Here is a 23,307-nt window from a genome sequence, read left to right on the forward strand (position 1 = left end):
TTAGTTTTTCTTCTTTTATACCCTTTCTTGCCAGCCACGCTGTGGAGTACTTGGACGCGTGTGATGGAGCATTGTCCTGCATGAAAATCCTGTTTTTCTTGAAGGATGCAGACTTCTTCCTGTACCACTGCTTGAAGAAGGTGTCTTCCAGAAACTGGCAGTAGGACTGGGAGTTGAGCTTGACTCCATCCTCAACCCGAAAAGGCCCCACAAGCTCATCTTTGATGATACCAGCCCAAACCAGTACTCCACCTCCACCTTGCTGGCGTCTGAGTGGGACTGGAGCTCTCTGCCCTTTACCAATCCAGCCACGGGCCCATCCATCTGGCCCATCAAGACTCACTCTCATTTCATCAGTCCATAAAACCTTAGAAAAACCAGTCTTGAGATATTTCTTGGCCCAGTCTTGACGTTTCAGCTTGTGTGTCTTGTTCAGTGGTAGTCGTCTTTCAGCCTTTCTTACCTTGGCCATGTCTCTGAGTAGTGCACACCTTGTGCTTTTGGGCACTCCAGTGATGTTGCAGCTCTGAAATATGGCCAAACTGGTGGCAAGTGGCATCTTGGCAGCTGCACGCTTGACTTTTCTCAGTTCATGGGCAGTTACTTTGCGCCTTGGTTTTTCCACACGCTTCTTGCAACCCTGTTGACTATTTTGAATGAAACGCTTGATTGTTCGATGATCACGCTTCAGAAGCTTTGCAATTTTGAGACTGCTGCATCCCTCTGCAAGATATCTCACTATTTTTGACTTTTCTGAGCCTGTCAAGTCCTTCTTTTGACCCATTTTGCCAAAGGAAAGGACGTTGCCTAATAATTATGCACACCTGATATAGGGTGTTGATGTCATTAGACCACACCCCTTCTCATTACAGAGATGCACATCACCTAATATGCTTAATTGGTAGTAGTAAGGTAGTAGGTAGTAGTAAGACAACATGCATGAAGAGGATGATGTGGACAAAATACTCATTTGCCTAATAATTCTCCACTCCCTGTACTGTATGTATGGTCAGAAGGGTAAGTCGGCGCTGGCAAAGGTCGGCAGCCTTAACCCAATTTCCTTCGGGGTCAACCTTCAGGATCAATAAAGTTTTATTGAATTGAATTGAATTGCTCCTCAAAATTAACAGAGCAGGGCCAAGTTTAAAAAAATGAAAACACATTTTTATAGCAGCTGCCGTACAGCTCAATTCAGTACTTGTTCTCTTATTTGACAGTTTAGAACACATTCTCATGTAAAAGAATTATATGGTTTTGACAGTTTGGTTGGTTTGGTGACCATTATCCATTTTGATGTATAGACTTGCAGTTTAACTGCCACTGAGCTTTAATTTGTAAAGTTTTTCTTTTAATTAAAAAACAACTACTTTGAGATTTATCCCATTGTCTTTTTTGCACTACTCAGAAGAGGCTGTCCTCCTGCTGACAAAAAAGTAACTATGTAACTTTTACTCTGAGTACATTTTTAGACAGGTAATTTTACTTGTACTTGAGTAAAATTTCAGCAAAGTAATAGTACTTTTACTTGAGTAAAATATTTTAGTACTCTTTCCACCTCTGGTTATTATGTAATGTCCTCTTTGCTGGGTTTGAATGATGACATATTACAATGTATTTCCTTGATATATATTCAGTGTTGGGAAGGTTACTTTTAAATGTATTCCATTACAGATTACAGAATGCATGCCCCAAAATGTATTCTGTAACGTATTCCGTTACGTTACTCAATGACAGTAACATATTCTGAATACTTTGGATTACTTAATATATTATCATGCTTTTTACAACTATTGCTGTGATTTATGACTATTACTTAAGGTCCGCGGCTCCGAACCATATTAAAGGGACCTCTGGCTAATATGTCGGGCTCCCTGTCGGCTCGTAGCCGAAAAATAGCTTTACTTTGTTGTCTGGGTCAACTCTGCTAGCGAGAGACAGAGAGAGGCGTTGAAAGGCTGCTCCAACGGAACTTATTGTTTTCGGAGGAAAACACGAACAAAGTGTACAGTCGAGTCTTAATAGCTTACTTACAACTGGGCTCGTCAGGCACTCTTCTTGGCTGCAGTGGTTATTATTATATTTACATGCTTCCAGCTCCCGTTTCTGCTCGATGACAACTCGGAGTTTTCCACTCGCCTTTTTCTCCCTCCTCGCGCTCACAGACACATAACGTGTATGGCAGTCCATTCTCCCTGCAGCACGGACTACACTGCCCATGAGGCTACATTCTTTACAGCATTTAGCATTCTGCCTATTAGCTCAGCACAACAACAACAACAAAAAGGCGCTCTCTCACCCAGGAAACACGCAGAGAAAGAGCGTCACCCTGTAACCATGGCAACCGTAACGCTGCCACCTGGAACAACAGAACGTAGCTGTCAAACAAAACCCAAACAGTCCTGACCCGCGACAATATGAAACAAGAAAGTACTGCCGTGTAATCCATTTATCTCAACAAAGTAACTGTATTCTGAATACCACCTTTTTAAACGGTAACTGTAACGGAATACAGTTACTCATATTTTGTATTTTAAATACGTAACGGCGGTACATGTATTCCGTTACTCCCCAACACTGTATATATTTTCCTATTTTTGTTGTTAAATGTTTTTTGTCTAATCTAATTTGCGAACAGAATGGAAAAGTCAGAAAGAAACAGACCTAAGTGTAAAATGTTCTTGTTTTTTACCTTGTGTTCCTTACAATTTCAAAATTGTTAGATTACTATTTATTAAACTGAAGATGTCAAACAGTGTCTGTTAATGTGAGGTTTTGTGATTTAATAATGATTCAAATGTCATCTGTGCAATATTTCACCACTGTATATGTGTAAAATGTGTATATATTCTGTTTCCTTCTTTATATAATCTCTTGATAATAATCTCTATTGTTACTGTTCTATATATTTATTCTGTTGAATAGATGTAGCAAATTCCTTGGCACCACGTTATCTTATCTTATCTTTTAAATGCTCACTTGTAGCATGTTCGTAAATGATTCAACTTTTGATCAAAGCACCACTGCTCAGTCACAATCCACACTGTTACTGCCAGAGGCTAAAGACAGAAGAGTCACCAGCATTGCTCAGGGGGGCAGGACGCTGCTGATGGAACAGACAGTCCATCTCCCTGGTCGATGTGCTATTTATTTGCTGAAATTATTTAATAAACTACATTTTCCAGACATGCATAGGTATTTGCACGCAGTGAAGTTAAGACAACCAATGCAGGAAATATTGGAAGTCTGGTTGTTCTTGATTGCATCACTGCTTGGATGTTTTTGTGGATACTTGGATCATAAGTTAGCTAGCTTTTCCTAACAAATCCCTATTTTAATTTCCAAACCTCTTTGACAAATATCAGAAAGCCTCTGGAAAAAAAAAAAAACTGACATTTTCAGTTTTAGTAATTCTTAGAAAGAATGACCATGGCTGTGCTTCAGGAAGTATAGCTGGTCATCTACTAATCAGTTCAATCCCTGACTGCTCCAGTCTGCAAGTCAAAGTGCACTTGGGCAAGATACTGAACCCTGAGTTGCATCCGCTGTGTTCACTGGGGTTGAATGTGTGTGAATGTTAGATAGAAAGCACTTAGACATAGAAAAAAGTGATTTTGTGTGTGACTGGGTGAGAGAGACATGCTGTATAAAGTGCTTTGAGTGCTCAGGTACTATATAAGAAAATTTCCATTTACCATTTAGACTAAAGGAAGATCTGAAACTGAAACGATTTAGAATTTTAACTAGCTTAAGGTGGAAAAAGTGACCTGGTTGAAAAAGATCTGACTGCCTGTCATGGGCATGTCATGCAACCAAGACAAAGGGACAAACCACTTCAATCAGACATACAGACTTGTCACAACAGGGAGATGTAAAGGTATGCTTTAATACAACGGGTCCATCAATTCTTTTCCTACTGTGACAAGTCAGCATCTCTGCTGGGAAACGGATTTGTTGACTAAAACATCAGTGTATGCTTTAGAGTACCACACTGACCTTATACATGACCAGTTTAAACAAAAAAAAAACAGAGCTATCATTTCCTCATTCCTCCTTATTTCTTATTTATTCCTCCTTGGGGACCTACGTTATTGGAATGAAACCTCACAGAGGATAGCACAACGCACCTGGGTTTTTTTTTCCACTTGTAGCCATGCCATGCCATTCTGGAGATACAGCAGCTTTTAAAACATATGCATTAGTACTCTTTTTAGTCTATACTATTACTTTAAATGTGTAAAAAGTTCTTAGATTTAAGTGGACCAAACCAGACGAAGAGCTATAACTAAACTGAACACAGCACTGTCCAGATATTTTGTATGTGACAAATGTTTCTGGTGAAACTGCAGTCGAAGACTGAACGTGTGAGCTGCGAGTCACTGAAAAAAATCAAGAAGAACACTTGTCTTAGACACATTTATGTGCTGCTTTCTTCCTTTAAAGACGGCAGGCAAACAAACACAAAAGACTGGGAAAGTTATGTAAAAAAAAAAAAAAAAAAAAAACACCCAAACTAATTCTTGACGGAGCATGTCACAACTAAACTGCGAAGAATTTGACGACTTCTTTTGTAATCTGCCGTCAATAAATCATTAAGTTTCTGAAGCTTGAGGAGTTTCTGTGTGGGAGTTACAAAATTGGAAAGTAATGCTGAATGGATGTGAATACTTATGATTTTTTGGCCATCTATTCAACTAAAAAAAACATTTTGGATGAATTAAGCAGAAAATTATGTCCTTCTGTGTTTTTGGAAAAGGTAGGAGCAGCATACTTCAGGCTGAAGAGGAGCAGGATTATCCAGAGCATGCATCAGAGCCTGATCTGACGGTACGATTATGCATCAGTGGTAACAGTCACGGATATTTGGATGTCTGTGAAGGCACCGTGAATGCTGATCAAGACACGTTCAAGGTAAAAAGAAAGTAAACACATATCAAGAAAACAATAAAAATAATCTGGTCTCCAGTAGATCTTAAAATTAGGCAAATAAAACCCCAGATGAGCTACAAAACATGACAGTAGTTTGCTGGTCTGGAGCATCGGGGCAGAACACAGCATATCAGCATAAACAGCTCGTACCACTGGTCAAGCAAGGTGGTGGTGGTGGTGCAGCTACAGGACCTGAGCACCTTACAGTTACTGAGTCAGTTACTCTATAAACTCCTCTGTTTACCAAAGTATTCTAGAGTCAAATGTGAAGTCCTCGGTCCAACAGCTAAGACTTGTCCTACACTGGATCATGCTGCGTGACAATCATCCCATGCACAGCAGCAAATGTACAATAAAATGACTGAAAACGAAAAGCATCAAAGTGTTGCAAAGACTCCGTCAAAGTCCAGAACTCAGCCTGATTGAAATCATGCAGCTGAAGCGTTGAGCTTTGATTATACTTTCCGCATCCGTGAGCCTACAAGGGTCCGTTCAGGTCAGAGTGACGGAAATTCCATCATCAGATAATCAGTTTGAAGGTCTGTGCCGATGTCTGAATGCCTGCCACTGTTTTTGAGACCATGTGTACCCATCCACATAGACTTTACAATACAGTGCGACAACTGCACATGGGCCTGTGGAGGCAGACTTCAAAAAAAGTATAACGGCAATGGCTACTCAGCCACCGTCTGCAGAAGGGTTATAATCAAAACTGTGCCGGCAAACTTCAGTGAACTGAAAGAGTATGGTAAAGAAGAGTAATTCTAAAAGCTACTGAATTTTGGCTTTTGTTAAAACAGCAGCGACACTGTGTGACATGTTTTGTGCTGCTGTTCATTTGAGCTTGAATTTACCTCATTTTAACATCTAGTAAGAAGTAGAAAATTTATCTTATGTTGTAATACATAAAAACAGACTGACAGATAACTGCCAACTCTTATGTTCATACCAAGGGGTGCAATTTACAGTCACCAGTTAGCCTAACATGCTTGTCTATATACTCTAGGAGGAAAAGCCACACAGGGAGAACATACAAACTCATCACAGCTCAACAGGAGGCTCAAACCAGCAGTTGCGAGTTGCAGTTCTTGCCATAGCAAAGATGTGTTTAAACACATAGCTTTTTTTTATATATTACAATAATAAAAATGTTTATTGTGTGTTATATGGACGATTTACACATCTAAAACAAAAGTGTACATATTTCAATTTGGCAACTTTAAACAGCAGTCACTTAAAATCCTTACTTGGACTACTAGGATTCATTGCTTCATGCCTACAGGGCATTCACTGGTTTGAAATGCTCAGTTTAGGAGCATTTCAAAGTGTGTTGTCAGATTTGTCAAAGAAAGGATCCGCGAGTGATGATGAGCGTAGTGTGATGAATGAGGCTGTAATTCACAGACTGAAGCATCAACAGGACATTCAAACATTTTGTGTTCGCATGCCCTGCCTTCATCTCTGTCTCTGTTTTCGTCCATCTCCCTGCTGATGTGTCTTTCTTTGCTGAGAGTTTGCTGCATCGCAACGCTCAGTTGTTACCATGGCAACAATGGAGAATTAAAAAAAACACACTGGGCTCTTTTTTTGTTGTTGTTGTTGCTGCTTTTGATTTGTTTTTTGTGATCGCCTCAAATTCAAACAGATGTGGCGAGGCTGTTCCGCTGCAGCGTAGGAGTCAGCTGCTAAGAAAGAATCTGACAGACAGACAGACGAGAAGCTGTGACTTCATCAAACACACACACACACACACGCTCTCTCTCCCGTGTTAAGTGATGTTGCACGCCCACCGTTGCCCGCTCATTTTCTGTCATTTGTCTTCCCCTCCATCGTCGGTCCGTGCCAGCATCACCAAGGCAACCGGTCAACCGCACTGATGCCGTCCCCGAGGCTGTCAGTCTTACAGCAGCTCACGGATCCTCACAGCGTGATCACCAATTATCGATAGTGCTATTGCATCAACACACTGACATTACATCATCAGCCAGCTGACTGCGTGATCTGTGTTTACTCACATTCCTCTGAGCCGGATCAGGACCTGGTTGTTGTGATTCTGCTCCAGAGCGTCCCCAAAGTCCTGCACCTCCTCAGACTGCTGTTGCTCCTTCTGCTCTTCCTCAGTCCGTGACATCTCCTCACGCTGCACCTCCTCCTGCTCCTCCTCCTCCTCCTCCTGCTCTCGAGGTTGCTGCTGTTGCTGCAGCTCCTCAGTCTGCTTTACCTCCTCCTCCTTTTGTTGTAACACCTCACTTTGCTGCACCTCCTTTTCTTGTTGCATCTCCTCAGTCTCTTCCTCCTCCTCCTTTTCAAGGTGCTGTAGCTCACTTTCCTGCACCTCTTTGATCTCTACCTCCTCCTCCTCCTTCTCTTCTTCCTGTACCTGCTCCTCTTGATGGCCCTGTTCCCCTTCTGGCTTTAGCATCTGCTCAGACAGCTCGTCCTCCTGCTGCTTCAGAACCTCCTCCACCTTCTCTTGTATTTCCCACTCATGCGCTGCAACCTCCTCTTGTTCTAGCTCTTCCTCCTGCCCATACACATCTTCAGTATCTCCATCCTGTTGCTGCACTTTCTCTTCCTCCAGGTCTTCCTCCAGCGGATGGACCTCCTCCTGCTCCTTCTCTCCCTCTCCCTCCTGGTCCTTCACTTCATCTTCCATCTCATGTTCTCCCTCCTGTTGCTGCAACTCCTGCTCCTCAGCCTCCAGCAACTTCTCAGGCAGCTGCGCCTCCTCCGCGTCCTCGTTCATCTCGGTTTGTGGCAGAGCTCACCGAGCAGAGTTCAGTCTCTGTGAAGTGTCCGGACGTCTCTCAGTCCGACAGAGTCGTGAAAACATCAACACTGATCGGAGCCTTCAGTTCAGCGAAACTTCATCCAACTTTCTGTGGTGTCACCTGATGAGCCCGGCCAGTCCAAAGCGCTGATTTCGGACTGATTGGTAAGGGAAGTGGAGGGGTTAAAGGTCACGAGAATTTGGAAGGAGACAAAACAGGGAGCATAAAAACAGCAAAACACGTCTCACAGAGATCTCGGAGCGCAGTGCCAGCTCTGTGCGCCGACACTGCAGTGACAAAATGATCCCACTGAATGTCCCAGAGCATCGCCGTAGCAACGCAAGGAGGAAGCCGACCAGCAATAAAGATGGGATAGAGTAAGGGAGAGAGAGAGAGAGAGAGAGGAGTGATGGAGGAGTACAAAAGAGAAGCAGAGAACATTGCAGTGCGTTTCCGTGGTAACCCAACAACGGTTGCCAAGAGTGATGGAATTCTGCAGCCGACAGACTGCCCTCCTCCTCCTCCTCCTTCTCCTCCACCTCACCCCCTCCCAAATTCAAATGCACATAACTTTACGCTCTATTCAGATACAAACAGCAAAGAGGCACATTAATCTGTCCTCCCCTCACTCACCCGCAGTGCCTGCCAGAAAGACTGTACAGTGAGATGTGTGTGTGTGTGTGTGTGTGTGTGTGTGTGTGTGTGTGTGTTGTTGGGTTTTTTTGAAACAGTGATGATGTAATGGTCCTGAAAATGAGAGTCACAAATCCTCTCCAGTCAAGTGGTACAATCTCACAGTCGGTGTAAAGTGCTAATGGCTCCCTCTAGAGGCTGAAAAGATTATTACAGCCATAATTTCCTCATGGATGTAAGATTTTAAAGCTTTAAAAACAGCAATCTTTCCTCTGTCTTTAGCCACACAAATGTAAGGACATGTTTCTGAGTGGCCCTTAAGCTATGTGTCCAGTATATATAATATCTCTAACAGAGGTTCCCAAACAGTTTCCTGGAGGAGGAGGCCAAAATCCAATGGCCAGATGTGACATGGGATTTTGCAATAACTGTATAGCATTAGTGTAATTAGATCAAATATTATGAATTCACGTTTAATTTGTTATCCAAATCAATTTTCCTAAAAAAGTGTTCCAGTGGCAATTTGGTGGGAATTATGTGATCACGATAGATCAAAGTTTCTGGTCATGGTCAAATAATCGGCAAAATACCCTCATAATGTGACATAATTAACCATATAATCAAGCAGAAGTCTAGCCACAATGGTAAATTGACTGATTTTCTACTCTACTATACAACATGCCACATTCACCCAATCACACAAGCACTGACTCTAAACTGAGTGCTTTTCTGACGACATTCACACAAATTCACTGATGTTTCTTGCACAAGGAGGAGCCAGAGGTTCGAACCACCAACCTTCCGATCAGTAGGTGACCTGCTCTACCTCCTGAGCTACAGCCACCCCATGGCTGTACAATGTATGTTAAATCAAGTTGGAAATTTCACCAACCCTTATGGCTGCTTCTTGGTCTTAACGTGCCAAGCAAGTTAAAGAGCTACTTAGAAAGCAAACATTGATCACCTCAATTGAGCACTAGTCTCCACCACAGGCACCAAAACTGCTTGGTGGATTGTGTAATAGTGTGCAGCAGGGGTGGCAAAAATACAGAAATTCTGTACTTAAGTAGAAGTACAGATACCTATGTTAAAAATAAAGAAAGTAAAAAGTAAATGGCCTGTATTTATATAGCGCTTTTCTAGTCCCTAAGGACCCCAAAGCGCTTTACATATCCAGTCATCCACCCATTCACACACTGGTGATAGCAAGCTACATTGTAGCCACAGCCACCCTGGGGCGCACTGACAGAGGCGAGGCTGCCGGACACTGGCGCCACCAGGCCCTCTGACCACCACCAGTAGGCAAACATGGGGTGAAGTGTCTTGCCCAAGGACACAACGACCGAGACTGTCCAAGCTGGGGCTCGAACCGGCAACCTTCCGATTACAAGGCGAACTCCCAACTCTTGAGCCACGATCGCCCCTTAGCTCCTTGAAGGACGTTTCTACCAGCTATTTTTGTGTAAAGCTAACCGAAACTTGTGTTATATTAATGTAATAATAAAATAATATTAGTAGATAGGAATACAAATTTTAATTTAAACTAATTTTTATTTCTAATTGTACTGAGCTTGAACTTGTTAAATAGAACATGAGCAAAGAAAAAGACGGAAAATAAAAGTAACTCTATTTTCTGTTGCCTACGCTGTAGAGAGTGACTTTGTGTCTAAACAGCAAAATGACGGTGGGGGTGGAGGAACCCTAAAATCAGTTGTAATGGCTCATTATGGTGAAAAGAATCACAGCTCACGATCATTTCTATTCAGCACTCCAGTAGATTTTCTTAATGCACAGACTGAGATCAGCTGACCTGCTGCTGCTGCTGCTGGTCTGAGGTTTACTGCTCTTTGTAGATTTACACTAAACTGAATTCAAGGAGATGTAAGTTATAAGTTGTCCACTAACAGAATTTTTTTTAACATTATACTGAATAAAGCTGGTCTGAAGATGGAATTCAGTGAACGAATCTAAGCAACGTGATGTAACCTAACTCTGACCATGAAACCACAGCCACTGTGCACCAATTGCACACTTTAAATCCATCACAGTACAGCAAACTAACCTGTTTATCCTGCACTAACCTGCAGAGTATAACTACCTTCATATAACACAGTCAGTCTACCTCAGTTTGATTTACAGCATGTTTCGCAATATGAAAAAACCTAATGTGACACATACAGACCCAATATCTGATTTAAAAACATGAGGACTTACATGTAAGCTTTAAATTTCCAATTTATCAAGTCTTTCTCCTTCCTCTCCTGTCCTGTCTTTCTTATCTTTCTCCATCGCTGACTGAAATGAGCTCACTCTCTTTTCTCTCCCTGTGAAATGCATCAGCTGGACTTTTACCTAGCAACACACTGTATGACAACTGCACACAAATTTGTTTGTGTTTTTGCTGATGTTTGTTGAATTTAGAAATGCTGAATCTAAAATTACCTGCTACAAAATGTTATTCCCTTAATGTTTGCCCCTCTTCTGTAGCGCTAGCTAGATGCTGAAGTACTGTGACCTTCAGTCGTTTATGGGAATTTTTTACTATTCTTCCAGATGTTGGACGTGGACGAGAAGTCTCCACTCTAATTTATCCCAGAGATTTTCTTTCAGGTTGACTCTGTGCAGGTTAATCTTCCACACCACGTCTTCTACACTAAATTCACTCTATGTCTTTATGACATAGAATTTAAAAAATCATAAAGATATTTATTACATCTATTAATTTGAGTCTTTTAACATGGGAGTTTGTTGGGAATGGGGTAGGGTTAGGGTTAGGATGACAGTCTCAAGTGGCCAATAGAAGAACTGCAATAGCTATAGCTTTGTTTCTAGAGCCAGAATTTGTCACTGAAGTCACTATGTTTGTTAAGTAGGATTTCTTCTCCCCCAAATGTCTGCAACAGGTTCATTTTTCATCCCTGCATGCATCTTACACAGCAGCAACAACATTCTTACCAGGTGTTGTGGGTTTTCAAAATGCAGAGGTTGGTGGGTCCATAGACAGGGTTTTCAACACTGCACCCGCTCCTCATTTGATTCTGCAGCCGATTCACAGCTGAGTGACCTGATGAGGGGGAGAAAGGAGAAGTTTGCTTTAAAAGCCATTGGTGATATTGAAAATACTGAGTTTGACAGATTTTTTTATACTTTAAAAATGTGTTAAACAGAGAGTTTCTAAGTGGAATCCTGTTGTTTTAGAGTCTGTCCATGCTTGTGAGGTGAAGGGTAGGATTATAATAACTGTGTCCATGTTCTCCAAATGAGCTGCTCTTGTGGTTGTAAACAAGCCCTCGGGGTAACAGTTTTCCCTCTGATTGGCCAGCTGGCTAATTGACTGTTAATGGTTTCTTCACTATAAGCACCAACGCTAAACAGACAATTAAAGATGACCATGTGGGCGACTGGAGGAGTGTGTGTGTGTGTGTGTGTGTGTGTGTGTGTGTGTGTGTGTGTGTGTGTGTGTGTGTGTGTGTGTGTTTCAGTAATATATTCAGCTTTTTGTTTGTCAAAAGGCTTTTTAGGCAACAAGTAGCTCATGAACAGAGCTGAGCAACATGTTAATTAACTGTCAGACAGACACTTTGACAAATAAACCATCTGAATTTTATTAAGTGGACCTTAAAGGTCACTTTCAGATTTTAAAAATAGATTCTGTTTATCAAAACTTTATGTTTTTTATAAAAAAATATTTTAAGAAAGATAAAGCTGGAGCAAAGATGTGGAGTCACTAAAGGTTACATAAGATCTTTTTACAATCACATCAATATGTATTTGGACAATAAAGTAATTTTTATAGCTTTGCCTCTGTACATCACCACAAGGGATTTCAAATCAAACAATCAAGATGTGGCTGAAGCGCAGACTTCAGTTTTTCTGTCAGCAGCTTTTATAACAGTATTTTTATAACTGTTAGAATTACAGACATTTTATACAGAGTCCATTTTCAGAAGTTCAAAACCATTTAGACAACTAACTGATCTGCAGTTTAATTGCCAGATGAAGCATTTTTTCCAGTTATTCCATGTCAAACTAAGAAGATGAAAGCTGTTGATTCAAAATATTGAACTCTTATGTGGTATGCATTCACTGTAACTCTCATTGTGAGGTTCAAATAGATGTCCATGCAAGTGGAAAAGACTGTTTAATAAATGCAAATACACCACTGATTACACTCAAGAACAAGAAACCCAGATTAAACCATATCTATGTATATAATAGGTGGATGGAATGGTTCCTATATAGTGCTTTCTACTCGAGCACACAAGAACATCTCATTCACACATTTATACAAGAGCTTTCTATCTGGCATTCCCACTCACTCATGAACACATCGGGATCAACTCAGTGTTCAGTACCTTGCCCAAGGATACTTTGGCATGCAGAATGAAGCAGTCAGGGATCAAACCACAAGCCTTTAACCTCTGCTCTACCTCCTGAGCCACAGCCATAGGAAGTGTGGAGAAGGAAAGAAAATAATCTGAAATATAACACATCATCTGTAAAACATGAGGCAGGCAAGGTTATAATATGGACATGTATGCAGCTGCCAGTAGAATTTGATAACTTGCTGTTTGCTGATGATGTGATAGCTGTACTCTCTGCTGAGATTCAGCCAAATGCTGTAAACTGATCAGATGGCACTTCACAGTAAAAATGGATGATGAGCCAAAGAAAACTGCAACATCGCCCAAGACTCAACCCAGGTGAACAGCTTTTCTTGAACACAAAACTAGATGCAGGGACCCACAAACAAGCAGCACCTGAAGATGGCTGCAGTAAAGGCCTAGCAGAGTATCTCAGAGGAAACACAGTATTTGGTTAGTTTGTCCAGATAATGTTGAGCCTCTATGGGGATACATATAAAAATGGCAACAATTAATAAAATAAAATGTTAACACAATACTTTTGTTAATACCCTCGAATCAAAGCTGAAAGTCTGCACTTCAGTCACACTTTGATTCTTTGATTTAAAATCGACTGTGTTGGTCTACAGAGGCAAACCAAACAACAATTGTCTCACTATCCAAAAACCTATGAACCCAACTGCACTGTGTTGACTTTCCTTTGCTCTATTAGTAGAAAATTATGAGAGATAACTGATTTCATGTAGCACACTTAAGTTTGTTAGTAATTTTTAGTTCTTTTCTTTTTGAACATTATTTAGTTCAGTTCAATTCAGTGTTAGCACCAACTCACAACTAACGTTGCCTCAGTGTATTTTGTACTGAGGCTGAGAAAACCCGGCAATCAGACAACCCAGCAAGCCGTTGGCAACAATGGGAAGGAAAAACAGCCTTTTAACAGGAAGAAAGCTCTGGCAGCTATCTTTTTAGCACTTATCTTATAAAGTCACACCAAACATACAAAAGACTAAATATGACAAGTCTTACTAACACTCTGTTTTAAAGAAATACTTAAATATCAAGTTTATCTAATTACACTCAGCAGCATAGTTTGTGACCCAAACATTTTATCAGTAGTCTATCCAAAGAAGTCTATGTTTAAAGGATTTTCTGTTTGACATATAAAAGTTTTTCATACTCATCACATAGATAATTAAAAAGATCTATAATTTAGTTTTTTAAAGAGGATGGTATGGAGGAGGTATGGAGAACTAGAAAATGACTGTCTGACCTGAAGCTTGCTGAACAAGCGAGCCATCACGAGGCATCACTGTCACAGCCGTCCTTCTGTCCAGGACCGAGCAGAAGGAGCCCATTGTCAGAAGTAACCACAGAAGCAGCAGGAGGAGGGAGGAGGCTCCAAACACACGGATGCTGTGTATATATTTTTACCTGTTGTAGATACATCTTCCTTATGCTTTCATCCACATGCTGCTCAGTGTTGCTCTGTAGCTCTTCCCAGATGTTGTTAAGCTCACTGACTCTCTCGGGGGAGTGGAGATCGTTTACCCTTTCAAGCAAGTGGGTCCTTGGTGTGTGTGTGTGTGCTTATGTGTGCATGTTTTTGTATTACTCAAGCTCTGGGGGTATAAATCTGTATACACAGTGACAAGCTGGCGTCAGGTCAGGGCAAGCAAGGCAAGCAGTACTTGTCTAATGAAATCTAAAAATAAACATCGTTTAAGACAAAATGAAACCAATCCCTCTCCTTTCATCTAAAACTGTGTTCTGTCATAAAAATTCTTAAAACCTCTTGAAGCCACTGAAAGCTGCATGTCATTGATTTGTCACTGTAACAAATTAGTTGCCTCTTACTTTATATCTTGGCCAACATGTATGACATTGCGGAGTTAAAGGCTCCGCAACGTCATACATGTTGGAGAATGGACTGCCATACTCATTATGTGTCTGTGAGCGCGAGGAGGGAGAAAAAGGAGAGTGGAAAAGCAGAAGTTGTCATCGAGCAGAAACGGGAGCTGGAAGCATGTAAATATAATAATAACCACTGCAGCCAAGAAGAGTGCCTGACGAGCCCAGTTGCAAGTAAGCTATTAAGACTCGACTGTACACCGTGTTCCTGTTTTCCTCTGAAACAATAAGTTCCGTTGGAGCAGCCTTTCAACGCCTCTCTGTCTGAAACTTGACCCAGACAACAAAGTAAAGCTATTTTTCAGCTATGAGTCCAACACAGAACCGATGTATTAGTCAGAGGTCCCTTTACTACGGTTCGGAGCCGCGGACCTCCAGCAATAGTAATAAATCACACAGCAGTAGTACATTCATGTAGTTGTAAAAAGCATGATAATATATTAAGTAATCCAAAGTATTCAGAATACGTTACTCTCATTGCATAACGTAACTGAATACGTTACAAAATACATTTTGGGGCATGTATTCTGTAATCTGTTGAAGAAGTAATCTTCCCAACACTGACTACTTTTAAGATTAGGCTTTAAACTTTCCTTTTTGCTAAAGCATATAGTCAGGGCTGGATCAGGTGACCCTGAATCCTCCTTTAGTTATGCTGCAGTAGACAAAGGCTACTGTTTGCCTCCCAGCTTCCGTGTCATCTGTCTAGTGTGCGCCATGTTCAGTTTTGTTTCCCCATCTCGTTAGTTAGATCACGTTCAGCTGTGTTCCCTCCTGTGGTGTGTTCCCTCGTTTGCCCTTGTGTGTATTTATGTCTGCAATCTCCCTCGTACTCAGCTGTGTGCTCTGTTAATTGGTTTAGTTTCCTGTATTCTCTAGTTCAGTTTTGTTTTCTACAGGTATGACAAAAAAATTGTTACTGTTGCTTCCATATTCAAAGCCATAACTGCAAAAAAGTTACAACAAGCATTTCTGTTTCAGTCATTGACATCTGTATTCACTTATTTATTTATTTTCAATTCTGGTTAGAAATAACACTCTGGAGTTTGTGGCTGCCCACCACTCCGAAACAATAAGGATGGGTCAAAATAAATTTCCCCCAGAGATACAAATCTAAATGACAGCATTCAAGCACAAAGACATCGCCCTCAAAAATAAAACACAAAGACGTAAATCATGCCTCAATGAAGAGGAAAGAGAGAAAACATGCTGGAAATTTTGATGAATAATGAGTTTATAAGTTTAATTGGATGGTACCTCTGTATAAGCCACCCCTCTTCTCCTTAAAAAAAAACAGACCATACATTGTAATTATCCCAAATATATTTTTATACTAAAGTATTGTAATTAAAGTAACATTTTGTCTTTGTACTTCAGGACCCATTCATTGCTGGTGTTTTGTAATTCCGCAGTTGTTCCAGGAAGCCGGGGTTTGGTGAGGAGGTGGGCCGAGCTGATTTGACCAATGAGAGGGCAGCATCAAAAGACTGGCCATCGCATGACATCAGGTAGCCAGTGACCACAGCGGGTGCACGTGACACCCCAGCGTTGCAGTGGACCAACACCACGCCTTTCTAATGGAGATACGCACAAAAATAATAATATTAAAACCACATCATTTATAAAAGATCAATATTCCATTCTTTGCCACTTGGGGCAAAATATCCTAATAAGGTCATGTTGTGCGTTTCTTATTTCGTAACAGTCCTCCTCCATAGGCATGTGGGGTGATGAAGGCACAGCTCCTGTTTGACACTCTTTCATCTTTGCCCACAGCTTGGTTAAGTTTAGCTTCTAAAAACTACTTGATTAGTATCTAATTGTGAAAAAGTAGTTCTCATAATCCCTAGGTAACAGACAGACCTTTACAGGCCAACATCCACATGTTGTTGCTGTCTACTTTCACTTGGGACAGTGAAACAATCTTTATTGTGTGTTCCTCTTTCAACTTTGTGGTGTTGTTGGTTCTTTGCCCCTACCACAAAGAACATTATAGACTATTTATAAAAGATCAATATTACATTCGTCCTTTCATTTTCTTCAGCTTATTAAGGCTAGCGAGGCGTTACCAAGCCAGCCGATAGATGTAATCTCTCCAACATCTTCTGGGTTTACCCCAGGCCCTGCTCCTGGTGGAACATGCTTGAAAAAAGTCACACAGGAGTGGTCCAGGAGGGGTCCCAAATCGCTCAATCAGGAAAAGATCAAGCTTGAGGTCTAAAAAAATAAAACCGGTGTAAAATTGTCTTATGCTGTAATGCTTTTACCTTTGGAAGTGAAGTCACACCTGAGTTGAGCACTTTCTAGTAGCAGTAGGAGAAATAGGCTTTGTTTGGGCCATTGCCCCAATACTAATAATGCCTGTAGTGCAACCCAGTGTCTGATTTTTCCCTTAATCCTTAGTTTGTATGTTTGTTTGTCTGTTGCACTTAAAAACACCAGTGAATCATGTTCACAGACAGATCCCTGGTCAGTTTTCTCCTTATAACTTCTTCTAAAAGCTTTTGTATTGTAAACTTGGACATGGTGGCAACAAAAAGGGCCACGATAACAGTTTCATTACCACAGACCCCCGTCTTGTTTCATGATCTCATGTTCTTAAAGTATTTAATGTAACATGCTGTAAACTAAAGTGAGATGTAATTTTTCTGTCATTAACTTTAACGAACAGAATTTAAATTTTATGTCATTGTTTTTTTTATTTAAATCTATTCATTTGAAAGAAAGAACTTAATCTTGGCACCTTATTCTTTGCATTAGAGACAAGAAAATTAATATTAAATTATATTCACTGACAGAATATAATTCTAATTAAACATCTCTCTCTGCCTGTTCTTTCGCTGTTTTGTTGTTGTTGTTGTTTTTAATAATATTTAATTTTGACTTTTCCTGATTGACCACATTCAAAACAGCGGATCAGAGCCTTTGCTTTGACGTCAGGATGTCCAGGCTGATCTTCACGCTCCAACGAGCGCTTTAGTTAATAGGCTTGTTTGTTTGTTTGTGTCTGTGGATGCACATTAGCTTCTCTTTTGCAGTCTGTATCTTCCTTCGCGTGAAAGGTGTACACCATAAGCTGTGTCTCAGTTACCAGGCTGAGCACTCACTGGTCAAATCAGCTGATTTGACCAACGTGCAGAGAAACAATAAGAGCTATGGAGAAAAAGTTGCAGTTCTCCATTAAGATTATTTCAGTTTTTTTACACATTCAACAATGTTGTAAAAAGCTGACCTCTTTATCAACCAAATTTGAACAAAGATTTCTAAACAGGTACAAAATTACAAAAACAGTCATTAAAGTCTGATTTGATGACCCAGTGGTGCGTTATGTGGATTATTATTCTAATATAAATCATCAGAATATGTGATATTTTATATTGTCTCCAAATTATTAGCAATCAGGGGAGAAAGAAAGTACTCACTCTGGCATGCAAAAAAAAATATTTTCTTTCTCCGGGTTGGGGTTTGGGATCATCATAGATGATGAATTTGAGATAATTTTGAAAAGGAATTTCTCAGAAAATAAAGGTCATAATGCAAACTCTAAAGTAAAGTTGGTATCAATTAAGTTACATTAATTTATATATTTGTCCTGCAGTCATGAACCCCGTCACATGATGCCTTTGTGGCTGTTGCTGTCGTCATGACAGCGTCCATAATCGAGCGTCATTACCAGCCAGATGGCCCACCGAGTAATTTGAGTCTGCATTTCAAAGTAAAAGCATCAGTTTGATTATCAGAGCTGGAATTACCACACACAGAAACATATCATTATGAGGATACGCATACACACAGACACGCGCACACACACATAGACTTCCTGTAATCAAACACCTCTAATGACTTTGTAATGACTCTATGTGTGTGTATGTGTGAGTGTGTGTGTGGGGTGTCATGTTAAGGTGAGTGGTGAGCTTCGCTGCTAAAAGCTTGTATGACACTGAGATCTGATCTGAGAGCAGTTGAATAAAACATGACCAAAACTAACCATCTATTATTTAAAACCAAGGATGAGGCGACAAGGAGAGGAAACACAACGAGGTGACAAGGAGAGGAAGAAGTGTTGAAACATTTGTAGCATGTTAATGCATCCCTCAGTTTAAAACCCTTACATCTGACTGCTTGTTGCCATAAGCTAGTTAGTTTGCTAAGTACTTCATTCGGCAAAAGTACCCAGCTCTGCTGTTAATATTGCTTAATAGACAATTAATATAAATATTCATTTATTATGTAGACCATGCCTATTCGTCAATATTTCTTTTTAAAATTTATTTCTCTCTATTTAATCATCTGTAATAGTTTTCAAAACATGCAGTGTAAAAGCCACAGACAGACAGCATGTAGTTAGCAATGAGATCACATGTTAGTTATGTCCTTTAGCATTTATGTTTATCATACTAATGTCTATAGCAGCCATTCCCAAAGTCAAGAGAGCTGCAGCCCCCTTAAAAAACAGAAACTCCCATGGGGCCCATGCAATCTTAAATCTTGCTAACGCTACCCAGTCATATGAGTGTTAAGGCCAATGTGTGACCCAGCTGGGAGAAATTATAGGAGAAATAAATTTCAGAGTAGAAATAAATGTAATCAATATTACTAATCACCTCTTAATACTAGTTTTAATTCACCTTTTATATAGATACATTTATTTATGGATTTATCCTTTAGATAAATCCACATGTAACTTAACATTAACATTAATAATAAACACATGCATAAGAAATTATGTCACCTCAGTCTGAGCCTGCTGGATGAAGTCACAGCATTCCTGGAGGTGAGGGAGGAGATCGGTGTCGGGGTGATCCAGAATACTGACAGTCTTATAGATGAACAGGTCCGGGAAGACATTCTCCACCCCAAAGGCCACATTCAGGATGTGAGACACCTGAGGAGGATAATGTTTCACTATCACAATACTGATATTCATAAAATGAAGCTTACCTATGACTACACAGTCAGAGAAACAGGAACAGAAACATAATTTTGCTTTGATAGTAGTGACTGAAACGAACTCCTTGCTTGTAGGAAAAGAAGCTCACCTTGTGTTTTCTCAGCGTGCCAAAGTCATGTGCAGCATCCTGAGAACCTGCACACACACATACATAAAACTAGTTAGTGTGTGGTTTGACTCTCTCCAGGGTGCCGAATGAAAAACCTGCTGTGTGTATGCCCCAGCATCTACTGCAGGTCATGGGGTCATCAATGGTCTCCCACTAAATCAGTGAGCTCCGGGGTCACGTCTCCTCCCGTCCCTCACATGTAGGGGCTCATGTTACGAGCTCAGTGGTTATCGGCACTGCTGGGCTGAAGGGGACATCCAGGACAGGACAGGGAGACACAGGGAGAGGAGATGGGCTCATCTGCTTATTTTTTTGTACTTCCTAAATTCATATCTAGGTGTTTGTTCTGCAAGTGCTAAAAACTAATAATAAATATTGAGGATATTTGTATTTATACATTGTAATTTTCAGTCAAAGCAAAGCCTCTAAAAGGGGAGCACTTCCCCCTAGTACCTTTGTATTTTTTTTCCAAATTATTTGGCCTTTGTGTTGCTCCAGTCTCCAGGAGTTCCTATGTGGATTTAGTCTTTCTTGGTGTCTGTTATTGTAATCCAAAATTGGCTCTACAATGTTGAATCAGGGCTCGCCGGAGGCCACATTATCCATTACCAGACTTTTGTCTTTCATGTGGCTGAAGCTCTTTATGACTCAGGTGTAGTTGTATAGGAACAGCTTAAATTAGCTGCTGTTTCTGTCCTCTAAACCTCTCTCTGTGTGTAGAGTCACTGATGGTTGATTCATCTAAAATTGTTTTGTTTTTTTAATTTCCTCACTTTTTTGGCACAAGCTGAATAATCACATGTTTCCAAAGAGACACAAAATCTCTGTCTGTTTCCATATCCTCCAAACACATCCTCCTCTATCACCATGTTTTCCACTCACCTCAGCTTTTCACTTGGCTGTCCAACAGAGGAAAATGCCAGTAAAATGCTGAACCCCTTTTAACCAAATGAAATCACAGCCTAGTGGTTGACAGTGGTCATACTCTTCAATATTTCCAGGTATTCAGACAAGCGTTATTTGTTTGGGTTACTCACCCAGTAGAAGGAAGGGCTTGACAATGCCAACCTGCAGGTCCCAGGAAGTGTCAGGGACATATCCCAGCATCTTCTCTGAAGGGGGGGCGGGGTCTTCGACCACAGTGATTGTTGAACCCTTCCAAGTCTCGATAATGCGACGGCCACTCAGTGAGGTCACACGGGTGCACTGCTTCCTCAGCCGCGTCCGAGAGAAATTGTGGATCTCCTCGGTCAAGGACTGCATGCTCAGACTGACCTGGACTGCACCTGAAAGATAAATGTAAATGAATATTTCAAATAACTCCATGTCATCTGTTTAGAGAACCGGATGTGTACGAACGGGCTTACAGTTTCCTGCGATCTGAGGCAAGCTGTCATGTAAAATTCCTGCATCATTTTAGAAGAATAGAAAGCACATTTTTCCAAGCCATTTAAAGGGTTTACATCTTTGATGACACGGAATGGGAGCGCAGAGAGGATAGCAAGATCAGAAAGTACTGACACAGACTAGCTGAATAAGAAAGCACCTCCCCTTAAGTTTGCTCGTGTCTTTTGAGCTAAGGATTATAAATAAGCTCTTTGAATTTTAATTTTTAATGAATGTAACACTGTGGCTTAACAAGAAACCCCTGGATTACTTACAAGTGGTCTTAATAGCTGCTGTAAAGCTTTTTAATTAGGTCCTCTATGAGGTTTCATGTGACACTGATCTTGATTTCTTTTCTGTCTCCCCATCAGGTTCAGAACTCAGTCTATAATCATGCTGACGGAGCACTGCACAATCATGCAATGATTCCCCAATACTCTTACATCACCACCAGTTTCTGATGTTTACTGAATAGAAAGAAGCAGCTGTTTTGCAGTTCATCTTTCATTTTATTTATTTTGTCTTCTAAATTATTTTATTTGGTTCATTATTTTGTCCATTTTGATCCTTATGCCCCAGAAAGGTCCAGTTTAAATTCAGTTGTGTACTTAAAACTCTGGACCATTTTGGTTCACATTGACATCATTGACTCTGGCTGTGATTGGATGGATCATCCTCCATCTTTGGATTTCAGGTTAACAATACTTTCACCAACTCACTTTGACTGTGTGGTGTGCCTCAAGGCTTTGTTATGAGTCCTATTTTGCTTCCTCTTCAGCACATAATTTGCAGAGGTACAGTTTGAGAGGTGTTATCACGTCTGTTTCACTTTCCAAATATGGCTAAACTATCTTTTCTATGCTGTCAAAAATCAGAAAGCTAGTAATTTCCTTTTTGTGTCCTTATGTGTGACCTTGCTGGTTTTGTCATTGCATCCTGTTCAATTTATCTTCACATGTTGAAGATGATTCAAAGCCATCTCTAGACCCAGCAGTCTTAGCTAATTATAGGCCAATCTCCAACCTTCCTTTCATATCAAAAATCCTTGAAAGAGTAGTTGTCAAACAGCTAACAGATCATCTGCAGAGGAATGGTTTATTTGAAGAGTTTCAGTCAGGTTTCAGAGCTCATCACAGCACAGAAACAGCTTTAGTGAAGGTTACAAATGATCTTCTTATGGCCTCTGACAGTGGACTCATCTCTGTGCTTGTCCTGCTAGACCTTAGTGCAGCGTTCGATACTGTCGACCATAATATCCTATTAGAGCGATTAGAACATGCTGTAGGTATTACAGGTACTGCACTGCAGTGGTTTGTATCATATCTATCTAACAGACTCCAGTTTGTACATGTAAATGGAGAGTCCTCTTCACACACTGAGGTTAATTATGGAGTTCCACAGGGTTCAGTGCTAGGACCAGTTCTGTTCACATTATACATGCTTCCCTTAGGCAGCATCATTAGAAGACATAGTATACATTTTCACTGCTATGCAGATGATATTCAACTTTATCTATCCGTGAAGCCAGATAACACACACCAATTAGTTAAACTCAGGGGAGAATCCAAGCAAACCTGATGGTGGAATTGAACTCAGGACCTTCTTGCCTCACAGCAAGGCACTGTTGCTTAATGACCTTATAGTACCATATCACTCCATTAGAGCACTTTGCTTTCTGACTGCTGGGTTAGTTTTTCTTCCTAGAGAGTATTTAAAAGTAGAATGGGAGGGAGAGCCTTCAATTTTCAGGCCCCTCTTCTGTGGAACCAGCTTCCAGTTTGGATTCAGGAGACAGACACTATCTCTACTTTTAAGATTAGGCTTAAAACTTTCCTTTTTGCTAAAGCATACAGTTAGGGCTGGACCAGGTGACCCTGAATCCTCCCTTAGTTATGCTGCAAAAAGTATAGGCTGCTGGGGGATTCCCATGATGCACTATCAGTATTAGTATTTCTTCCCCAGTCACCTTTCTTGCTCACTATGTGTTAATAGACCCCTCTGCACTGAATCAAACTTGTTATTAATCTCTGTCTCTCTTCCACAGCATGTCTTTCATCCTGTCTTCCTTCTCTTAGGCCAACCGGTCCCAGCAGATGCCCGCCCCTCCCTGAGCCTGGTTCTGCTGGGCATTTCTTCCTGTTAAGAGGGAGTTTTTCCTTCTCACTATTGCCAAAGTGCTTACTCATAGGGGGTCATATGATTGTTGGGTTTTTGATTTATTATTGTAGGGTCTGCCTTACAATTTAAAGCACATTGAAT

At 40.7% G+C, this 23,307-nt stretch overlaps 2 protein-coding genes across 2 annotated transcripts in view; both read right to left on the reverse strand.

The window, feature by feature from the left end:
* pde1a (phosphodiesterase 1A, calmodulin-dependent) overlaps positions 1–8,222 on the reverse strand; it is a 47,731-nt gene extending 39,509 nt beyond the window's left edge. Inside the window, exon 1 of the mRNA XM_085435438.1 lies at positions 6,942–8,222. Within this exon, the coding sequence (XP_085291564.1) occupies positions 6,942–7,672 (731 nt within the window). The 5' untranslated portion in view covers positions 7,673–8,222. The remainder of the gene's footprint in view (positions 1–6,941) is intronic.
* A 7,386-nt stretch (positions 8,223–15,608) lies between these two features.
* Positions 15,609–21,096, reverse strand: LOC146690404 (dual specificity protein phosphatase 19-like). The gene is made up of 4 exons (XM_085435439.1): positions 20,700–21,096; positions 19,642–19,688; positions 19,335–19,487; positions 15,609–16,176 (listed from the first exon to the last, which is right to left on the reverse strand). Exons 1-4 carry the CDS (start codon positions 20,986–20,988, stop codon positions 15,976–15,978), a joined length of 690 nt encoding a protein of 229 aa, XP_085291565.1. The 5' UTR covers positions 20,989–21,096; the 3' UTR covers positions 15,609–15,975.
* Positions 21,097–23,307: the final 2,211 nt, after the last annotated feature.

The sequence above is a fragment of the Copadichromis virginalis genome, linkage group LG16 (assembly GCF_057382275.1).
Source record: "Copadichromis virginalis isolate Kocher_CV1m ecotype Utaka linkage group LG16, C_Virginalis_male_GT1.1, whole genome shotgun sequence".
In the NCBI taxonomy this organism is placed as follows: Eukaryota; Metazoa; Chordata; class Actinopteri; order Cichliformes; family Cichlidae; genus Copadichromis; species Copadichromis virginalis.